Raw genomic sequence first — 10886 nt, forward strand, 5'->3', positions numbered from 1 at the left:
ATCAAAGCTTTTTCCCATTTGGATTTGAAATGCTAGTAGGAAAATAGATATCATGCAAAATCCACCTCTCCTTTATTCTGTCAGCTTTGACAGTGCACAACTAGCCAACGAAGTTTCTGAAGCAACTTATCTTTTGTGCACAGATTTTGGATTCATGTTTGAAAGCTCACCTGGTGGAAATCTGGGATGGGAGCCTGACATTAAGCTGACTGATGAGATGGTGATGATAATGGGAGGAAAAATGGAGGCAACTCCTTTCAAATGGTTTATGGAGATGTGTGTCAGAGGCTATCTGGCAGTCAGGTAAGGCATTCTTAACTGCTCAAAGGTGGATGCTCTTGCATGCCTAAAACCAGATAGGAAGATAAATAATAAACACTAGTCTGTAGGGGGGCTGAATTTGTCAGACTTTTCTGTTACATCTTGCAATCTTTGAAACAACTTAAGAATCCTGCAATTTTACAGCCTAACTTCATGGTTTTGTTTTTGTTTTTCTGTTTTTGTATGATGTATTTGAGAAGTTTATGTATTATATTCAATTTATAGATGTGATGGTCTCTTTTCCTCACTCAGTTTAGTATGCTGATAAAACTTTGCATTAAGAAGCTCCAGGAGAATCATTATCTTTCTTGTTTTCCCAAATAGGACAATCATATTAATCGCTATTTCAGCTAGAGATAATTATGTAGGTAAAAGTGCTATGATTTCTGTTGTAAAATATGCAGGGGTTTTGTTAGCTCTGCTTTTCAGCTATGATTGCCAGCCAGTCACAGTAGTTACTTGCAGCTTTACCAAGCTCCACACCAAGCAAACAAGGTTTGCTTTAACATGCATAAGCACTACTAAATTTATATGGAGCAGATGTTGTATGTGGTTAGGAGGACAGTATGAGAGTCAGATAAGGGATTGCTCTATCGTAAGTGTGAAGTATTATTGATGTTACCTTACAGAGTTTCTTCAGCTAATAGCCCCAGAAGGAGCTGTCTTGAAGTCAGGCAAAATTTGCTTTCTTGAAGGGGAACAGTCTGGAGAAAGTTCTGTGTCAAGCCAGAAATACTAGCAGAATAATACTACAGTAACATTATAAAATACTACTAGAGTGATGCTAGAGTAAAATGCCACTATATTAATATTGTTCTGCAACCAAGTAGTGGAGTAATAGTAGGTAATGTTCTAAGTGGGAGCAGAGGAGGGAGTAGGGAAGCCTGGCTGTTGTAGCAAAGAATTACGTAGAGTAATTAGGAAGTAGCAGATAATCTGTTACTGTGCTATTGCTGGTTTCAGCCATCTGTACTGTTTTGATGCACTGATTTACTTTTCTGTTGCCAAAGAAGTGTTATTTCTAAAAGTATTGCTTTGTATAATTTCCCTTGAGGCTGTTCATCTTGCAGCATTCTGAGTATCTGGTAGTCCAACATAAAGGAGTGAGATTTAATTGAAGTGAGAGATTGCAAGCAATGGTGTAGCTCCACCAGCAAATGTAGAGAGGTTTACATGTGTTGATTTAATTACAGAAAAAGGTGTGATTCAGCTCGTTGAACTCCTCAACTTGTCTGCTTTGCCTACTAAGGCTGCAGAAGTTTGAGTGCTGTAACCTTTTTGTCCTCTTTTTCCTCTAGGCCTTATATGGATGCTGTAGTCTCACTGGTTACATTAATGTTGGATACAGGGCTGCCCTGTTTCCGAGGGCAGACAATCAAGCTGCTAAAGTAAGTCAGCATTTATATGAACTGGAAAACTTTCATATGTTCTTTGTAGTATGTGCACTGTCACAGCTTGTGCAGTGAGTATTGTCATGCTAACCAAATATCTTAAATTTCTTACTGTTGTAAAAATAGTAACATTTTGTTTATAGAATATCTCCAAGTAGGAATTTCAAAGGCCTTTTCATATAATTAAGTTCAAGCTGTGCAGTGACTGTGTGAGTGCATGATTTCAGTTCTTAGCGCTATGAAGGAAGCACTACTTAAAGGAAAGGTCTGCTTTAATGAGAGGTAACGTGTTGCAGAGTTTAATGTCCTCTGAAATGGTGTTGCAATCCAAGGAATAGCAACTGGAATTTGTTCTGTGGATAATGCAGTAATGAATGTAACATTGTTTATGCAAACACAAATTATGATGTGATTTTTTAAACAGCCCTTCAGGCTTATGCCTCCAGAGTTAAATCAGTATTTCCTGCACGTAACTTCCTACAATTTCCTAAACGTGAGCACAGTTTCTTGAAGTATGATGGGCTGGAGCTCAAGGTTATTGCTAGGCACAAAGATATTTTAAAAGCATCAGCTGTCTAGAAAGAGGAATCTGCTGTTCCTATAGTTACCACTAAACTGATTAAAAGTTCATAGCCTCTGTCTCCACTGTAAAAATAGAGGCAAGTGCTTTTAAAATATTACACAGTTTGTACAAGGTAGTCTTACAGAAAGTAGGTACTTGCAGCAAGTAACTGACAGCAGGCTGAGCTTTTGCAAAGACACATTTGTATCACTCTCAAAAGAAAGTACACTAATTTGTACTCTCACTTTTTGTGATTTTTTTTTTTTTGCATATAGACACAGGTTCAGCCCCAACATGACAGAACGGGAGGCTGCAACTTTCATCATCAAGATCATCCAGAATTGTTTCCTCAGCAACAGGTTTGCCATCTATGTATGTCTTGTCTCTACAACCAAAATAAGCCGGTGAATCTGAGCAGAGCTAAAAACTACAGTTTTTATCACTCAGACACCAAACGTTTAGTTGATCTTGCAGTACTAAGAGGTATGAGCTTTGCTTCTGAACACATTGTGTCTCCTCCCTTTTATGTTGGAAAGGAAGGCTTAAGTCCAGGCTGGTCAAACAACAAGGCAGGCTAGTCTAAAGAATAGATTTTCTGTTAGGGTGAATCTTTGGTCTAAAAGTAAAGTCTTTTGTCTTCTGTGTTGGGGTATGCCCAACTGTACTATTGTGGGGATATGTCTACTTGTGCATCCCCTTTTGCGTAGGGTAGGTTCACCTATGAAGGGATAAATAGTAAAGAACAGTACCGGATGGCAACAGGAATAGCATGCTTTCTGGTCAGAATAAAGAGGGATTATCTTGAAGTTTGTTGTCCTTTATTTTGTAAGGAGAAGGTTTCTTAAAAAGAAGTGTGCATGGCCCATTATTCTGAGTATGAATGAAGCTGCAACAGTACTGCAGTACCTTTACAGAGTCCTTTCTATAGTAGCTTGCAGGTGTTAAGTTGCTTGAATATCCTTTTGAAATTCAAAGCTAGTATTCTTCACAAAAATGTATGTAACTCTTCTTTATGAATGAGTTTCAGGCTTCCCACTAACTTTCTTGTGATTTGATATTAACATTAATCTGCTAATAATTTTGCTAGACCATATGTTACTTACTGTATAATGTTGGATAGGGAAAAATTTATCAAGTAGAGAGCACTTGCAATGCAGTGTTTTAATATCTGTGTAGCTGGGCCACATTCATTTGTGATCTGCTATTCAATATGCTGAATGGCATAATCAATTCTATCTAGATAATTAGCAATTTAAAAAATAATCATAATGACAAGCTAGTCAATCAACTGTAGTTTTTTTCCCTTCAAGTATCTTACAGTTTAGTATAGCATCTACATAAGTAGTTTAGTATCTTGTACAAAAAACATGAAAGGAAATTACACATAAACTGGAATTTGAATGTAGTTAATATGTACAATAAATTTAATATTTAAATATCCTAAGTACATGTTTTATCACCTTTGATAAGGGTTTCTGTTGACATTTCTCCATCTGTAGCTTTTGCTTCTACTCCATCAGTGATATGAACCATATCTAACTGTTTATTAGTACAAAATACAACAGTCACTTTTGTCACCTGACCTATATATATATATGTGTGTGTGTGTGTGTGTATCCCAGTTAATGCAAATTTTGTGGGATATGCTGGAGAATCTAATACAAACTCTTATGTAGCTGTGCACGTGTTCATCTTGGGAACAGTAAGGTTCATTGGCTCAGATACAGCCCTGTTAGAGCTCAATTGGATCAAGTGCCTGCTGGTGCATCTGCTATAAAACTCTAATATTGGGAGTTGTGAACTCAGTCACACTGTTGTGTTCATCAGAGACAGCTTAGTTGTGGCAAGGTTGAGCTTCTCTTCTTGTGACATGGTCAGTCTGCGTCCTGAGCAAACTCTGTCCATGGATTAATTGAGTTGTCTGTAACAAGGCTTAGATATGATTATTCAGTCACTGATCAGAGATGATGCTATTAATGCAGCTATTTCTCCTGCATTTTTTAATTATTATTAGCATTCTCCTTCCCTGAGGTTACTTTGATATCCACATGATCCTGGATCTGTACAGACCTGCGTTGTTCATTATGCATTTCTTTCTCCTAAAACAAATGGCCGATGCAACATGAGGTGCTTCTGGTTTATCCAAACAGGTTCCACACGGCAATTGCAGCACGAATATGTTGTGTTCAGAACGGCACCATCTTATGTCTTACTGTTCTTTCCACAGTGAGAAGCACAGAAGTAATTTTTTAGCTAATTTAAACGAGAGCAGGACATTTTGTGCTGTCCATAACAATAAATGGGCCTTCACAGTGCCCTCAAAGTGTGTAAGACTGGTTTTGATTATAAGCTAATTTGCTTCACCTATGTTTTATTTCTGTGGGATCTTGATGTTTGTTTTCATGACAATGGATACAGTGTTCTGTTTTTTTTCTAACTTTCATTTACCCTGGCTTTGCTTTTCTCCTCTAGGAGTAGAACATACGACATGATCCAGTACTACCAGAATGACATCCCATACTGAGAGTCTGAAGATTCACTGCTGAAGTGAAACAGGTGGCCCAGAGCCCTTGCTCCAGACTTGTAATAAATAGGAGATACTCAGTCGCACCTTGCTATCTTCCACCTTTTGTGTATGTATGTGTACATGTGGGTACATGTTTCCTAGACATTGCAACAATCAGTCTGGTTCATTCCTTTCTCTTTATCAGGTTATATATATTTATTTTTGTCCCTGGATTTTTGGAGTTGGGCTGCAATCACAATAAAAATTGTACTACAATTATGAATGTGTGAAAGAGGTAAAGGTTGGGGAGTTTGATAATTTTTCATGCAATGCAAGGATTTTATAATACCTTTAAAAAGTAAAACAAACAAAAAAACACTTTCCTGCATGATTCCACAAAATGCTATGGAAGTGATGTGTATGGATTTCTCTTCGGAAGTGGAAATGTTGCATTGTTCAATTTTTACTTAAAAAAAGATAATCGTCCAAGGTGGTGATATCTTGTGTAGCTATGTTCATACTTTGCACTGTACATGGTCCCTGCTACGTGGTCAGTATTTCATATGTACATGAAGAATGTATTTTTTCCTTTTGTGTGTTTTAAAAGAGAGACTCTACTGAAGATATATTTAATCTATAAAATGTAATAAAAGACCTTAGACTTTGTGTCTGTTGCAAATCTTTTGGCGTGCACTGAGTTTTAGTTTATACACTACATCATTCTGCACATTTGTGTACTGGCCACTGTTCATTATATTGTGACCTTTCTGCTGGAGAAATGTGATATTTTTTTTCTTCAGCTTCTCATCCATCTTTAATGACAGTTTTTATTCATGAAATAAATGTTTTGTCCAAGACTCGCAGCTGAAGGAGCTGAAATGTAGGAACAAATGCTTTCCAAATGCTTCTTGCTGGGTTGGGCCAGAAAGTAAAATCTACTTTTTTAGCCGTTCTTTTTTTCATATGTTTTCTTGTGCAGTTTAGATGCCAGTTGTAGCTTTCTGGGGAAAAAGAAGCCCCTCATGGTTACTTGGGAGCCGCCTCAGCGGTCACCTCACGGCCCCGCCGCGCCCTGAGGCGGCCTCGTGCCGCGAAGGCGGGAAACGGCGGGGCCGGGCGGGCCGCGCGCGCCGCCCCTGTGGCGAACTGAGGCGGGCGCCTGAGGGCAGCGGCCGGGAGGGGCCCGGCGGGGCCGCGCCTCCCCTCAGCCCCGGGGAGCCGCCCTGGTGTGAGGGGGCTTCGCCGGGCAGCTGAGCCGTGAGGTGAGGAGCGGCGGGGCCGTGAGGGGGAACCGGGCCTGAGGCGGGTGGGGGGGGGGGCTTCGTGAGGTGGGTCCGGCCCTGAGGGGGTGGACGCGTGGGGAGCCTGAGGCCTCTGTGTGCCGCAGGAGGAGGTTGCAGCCGTTCACGCCGGGGCCCTCGTCTCCTGTGGAAGCTTCCCCTCGAGGAAAATGGCTCTGGGGTGTCGTCGCCCAGCCCGGGGCCCTGGAGCGCCCCCCTCGGGGGCCGGGGGAGGCGCTGCGTGTGGGGCGGCCGGGCCCTTGTCAGGGTCCCTTTTGGAGCACCTTCGAGTGTCCCCCCAACGAATTATCCTGCTCACTGGGGAGAAGTAGCGTGTAAGTCTGTGGTACAAGCTTATTTAGCTCAGTTTTAATAACGAGCAGCAGGGATGTGGAGTAGTTCTTGTGCTCCAAGCTTGAAGCTGGTTGTAACCACTTAGGCTTTGTAGGAAAAGGAGCTGAACAATATTAGAAACATAGTGTGCTTACTCAGACTGTTCCTGAAACGGAGAGCGGGTGAGGGTGTGAAGGCCTCTTCTCATTCCAGGGGAGGGGTTGAGGAGTTCTGGTATTTAGCTAACTAAAGCTAATGCATGTATTTTCCTTTCTTGCACCTAAAGACAAGCACACCGTGTAAGCTGAAAACCCAGATGAACGTCTTAAGCAGCCTTATGATGAGAAAGTCAGTTAATAGCTAGCAGTAAATGGAGGTGGCATGAGAAGCTGCCATCTTGAATGAGTCCAGGGTAAATGAAGACTAACAATAGCAAATGTCCTCACTAAAGCTGTAGCAAAAACTTGCAGTAGTATTGTTAGGAAGATTTGGTTCCAGAAGTATCAGCTAGTGATTAATAACATTAGATAAAATAATATTATGTGGAGCTCTGCACATGCTGGGATTGGGCTACAGAAAGTCACTTGCAGTTGCAGATCTCAGCTCATGTATGCTAGAATGCAATTAAAGCCATCTAGGGATTTGTATCACAAAGTGAAGGAGTTTGAGAGCTCTTCACAATATTTGCTTATTTTATGTACTTCAGTCAGGCTGCTTAGAGATCTGACGTGATCTTGGTTTCTTTAATCAAGTTTCTGAAAAAAAAAAAAGGCTACTGGAGCCAAATGAATGTACAGGTCAACTGGAATCATCACAAGAACAAGTTAGTTCAGTTATACTTGCAATGCACTCTTAAAAAACTTAAAGATGACTGTATTTGAGATCTCTTGGTTGTGTTGTTTCTTCTGGTACGGAGCCAGCAGAAATGTAAACGTGTTTAAAAAAATATTAGTAGGAAAGATGAGCTCTTGGTTTCTCTCCATGGTTTCTAGTGATGGCATGCACCAAAGCTCACCTGCAGACACCTGCAGTTTCCATATTCACAAGTTGATTGTGCCTCCTTTCCTGCTCCTCAGGGTTCCTGCACGTGGCACAGGGACAGGAAAAACCTCCCTTATAACTGAGCATCTGCTGGGATACAGAGAGGATTAGCTAGTGTACATTTAATCATGCAAAGCAGTACCCTAAAGCTGATTCTTCCTAAATGGATGTATTCTGAATCTTCCTCTAGGGAGATTGAGGAGGGGAGGTGAGAAGAGATGGTTAAGGTGCTCCAATATATTGCATGCACTTCGGAGATACTGAAGCGAGACAGTTGGAGATGACAGGCTTATTTCAGCTTCATCCTCCCACCCAGGAAGGATGCGAGTCCTTTGTGCAAGAAGTCTGGCAGGCTTTCAGAAGTCACTGAGGTAATTAGGACCAGATAAAATAAAGACCTACATAAAGGCGTTCTGAATGTTTTTGTCCCTAAATGTTATATCAGCATATGCTGTAATGCCTCCACAGCCCTGGCAGAAAAGAAGCATCAAAAAGAGGGAGGGAAAAATGCTCGCACTCTCTCAAAAAATATCTTTCAGCAAAGATGCTCCCATCACTTCTCCACTGTCAGAAATCCAGGTCACAGTGAGAGACAGATTTCCCTGTCCATACCTACTGCAGTTCTTTCTGCATTGGCTGTGAATATAAAGAGCCCTTAAGAAAGGAGCAAAATTTATAGTGGCTCATTTGCATCTGATGGACCCCAGGTTCAATGCTACTGGTAACTTGATCAGCACTATTCAAATGCTAATCTCATTATGTGCGTTAGAGACTGAAGCACAGCAATCCAGCTCCATTAGTGCGATGTGTCTGTGATGTTCTGGCTGGTGCTCAGGGTCGTGGGACCCCCTGCGGACATCTAGCACATGCTGCATTGCGCTGGGGCTGATGTGGGCAGAGAACGGGAACAACTCAGTGGAGGAGCCAATGGAATGGTCAAACACGGGAAGAGAATCTAGATTCCTCTTTGGGATGGGCTGGGAGGAGAGAGAGTGGGGAGGGAATGAAGGTTTGTTGCTGACAAAGCAGTTTAGTTAACACTTTTTTTCCTTTTTACCTTAAATATGCCCATTGGTTCCCTTTGGTTCCAAATGAACACTGTGGAAAAAGAACAGTAAGTAAAATGATTTGTCTTGGATGCAGATACAATTTAAAGGCATGATTAATAACTGTCTGACCTTATGAAAAAGATCACCCTGTGCTGCCCAGTGTTACGACGTGGCATTTCTGCTTGTCATGTACCAGGACTAAAATAGGTTGGGCAGCATGTGGCATGCTCAAGGAAAAAATGTGGGATTGTTTCTAGATAAAGGCTCTCTGCCAACCTTGTTAGTGAAAGCAGATTGAAATCAAGTTTGGGGGTGCTGCGTCAGTTTCCGAGCCTGGTGGGAAGGAGACCTACCCCAAGCTGTTACCTACCCCGTGTCAGTGGTGGGCTCATTTGTTGTGTCTGGTTTGTTTGTTTTTGTGTCTGCTTTTGTCATAATTCTGCATTTGGGAGGTCATGGGGTTTGTAATAGTAAAGAAGCAAAATTTGTAACGTGACAAAGTATATTTATTAGGTAAGCTACTTAGCTGGCAAAAGCAGATGAGCTGTGATATATGCAGTACTGGCATCAACTGGTTTATTAAATAACACGACCTCCCCAAAGGGACTGTTTCTGATGGGCTACTGCAACTGCAGCAGCCTTATTGCTAGAGCTTTGTAGTTCTAGGTGATGCTTTTGTGCTTTTTTTTTTTTTTTTTTTTTTCATGCAGTATCAGTGGTAGTGTTTCTGTTAGTCTTGTTATTCTAACACATCAACTCAAGGTCAGTGCTGCTGTGGTTATCCTTGGTACTTGTTACAGAAGCAGCAAAGTGAGAACATGCTCGTGTTAAGGTTTATGAACACTGTGTAGCTGTGTTTGCTTGTTGTCTTCCTGGCTGTACGTCCCTGGCAGGAAGGAGCAGAACAGGGCTGTTGCAGAGCAAAGGAGGATGACACAGTGACACAGAGAAGTGACCTCAGTAGTCATGCATGCTGGCAGTGTGCATGGCAACGACGGCTGGCAGCTCTCTGAAGGAGTTACCTACCTGACTGCGTTCAGGTATCTCTTCCCAAGGGAAGCCAGGGAACCGAAAGGGAATTGGGAATCTTGGGTATAAGTGCCCATACCTTCTGTTATACACTCTGACCACCTTTCGTACCCCTTTGTGAATGAAAAATCCCTCACTGGTGACAGGTGAACATCGAGGGATGCACCCTCTTCTGTTCTTAAGCAAGTTGTCTCATCATTGCCATAGCAAGCCTGGCCAAATTGTGCTTTTGCCATGGGGGAAAAAATGTCTAAACTTGGCAAATCTAGGAGACAGTCCCAGTTGCATGTACTGCTTAGGAGTGGATGCATGGGGTGGTAACCGTGATCCTGACATGAGAAGGGTGAGTCTATAGCTCTCTGAGGAATTTCATCCTTGTCGTGGTATCAGAGTGATGCCTCAGAAATCTGTCTCTGGATAACAGAAGAGAGAAAATCCTGTATTGGTATCGTGAAGTTCCCTTTCTCTGTGTGAGACTTGCTTACAATTATTACACCTAAGCTTTTTAAGATGCTTGTTGAAAACTGTATGTTTTTGCATGCCCACATATGAACTCTTTTCCTTTCCAGAGAGCATTGCATTACTCTTTGGCACACAGATTTAAATGCTTCACAACACCTGACTTGCACAGTGAATCCTGTATGTATTGCAGGGCTGTTCCTCGCACAGTGCAGTGCATGTGTGGTAGCCAAGTGTGCACGAGTGAGCGATCTAACAGAGTGACCTATGGGTGTGGGGCTTGAAAGAACTTTGATAACTTAGGTAAGTAACAGATTTGCAGGAACATCTTTATTCTGAACGCTTTATATTCTGGCACTGAGGGTCAGAAACTAATCTTAGTGTCAGGCCTGGCTGCCTGTACCAGCTTGGACATGTTGCTCTCCGTACACGGGGCAGAAAGATTATTGGTAAGGGTGGGGATTCTTGGAGCTGTTAGGATACCTGACTGACTAAACAGCTTTGCCAAGCAGTAGAGGTGGTATGCCAGTAGAAACCTGGAATATCTGGTCTCTTACCACCTAGACAGAAACTTCCAGTGCAGTTTCCAGAGGACCCCCACTACCAAAAGGAATCCTGGTTCCAGGTTTTGTGCCAGGTCAGGATGAAAGTCAGCTTTCCTGTTTTCCCTGGCAGATGGGAGTTACTCTTTACTCAGATGACATGGGCTGAGTAGCAGTGAAGAGTAAAGCTGCCAGCTGTGGCTGCAAAGGAGGGGTCCCAGCAGTGCTAGTACAAGGGGTGTCTGCTGTCTGTTCTATCCTAGATAGGAGCAATCAGAACAGGGCAAGAGCTTTGGGAGGTGCGGGTTGTGAGCTGAGGTACAGTTCCTCCAGAAACTGAACACAGACCTGAAAATCAATCAGCTGTGCATCC

The 10886-nt window shown here is 42.2% G+C and overlaps 1 protein-coding gene across 2 annotated transcripts in view; it reads left to right on the forward strand.

Annotated features, from left to right (window-relative positions):
• Positions 1 to 5449, forward strand: part of PI4KA (phosphatidylinositol 4-kinase alpha) — a 61426-nt gene extending 55977 nt beyond the window's left edge. For both annotated transcript variants that reach the window (XM_082774545.1, XM_082774544.1), the window contains exons 52-55: positions 144 to 303; positions 1620 to 1709; positions 2550 to 2633; positions 4747 to 5449. In XM_082774545.1, the coding sequence (XP_082630671.1) occupies positions 144 to 303; positions 1620 to 1709; positions 2550 to 2633; positions 4747 to 4798 (386 nt within the window). In that variant the 3' untranslated portion in view covers positions 4799 to 5449. The remainder of the gene's footprint in view (positions 1 to 143; positions 304 to 1619; positions 1710 to 2549; positions 2634 to 4746) is intronic.
• Positions 5450 to 10886: the final 5437 nt, after the last annotated feature.

Source organism: Aythya marila (assembly GCF_965140915.1).
Source record: "Aythya marila genome assembly, chromosome: 17".
Lineage (NCBI taxonomy): Eukaryota > Metazoa > Chordata > Aves > Anseriformes > Anatidae > Aythya > Aythya marila.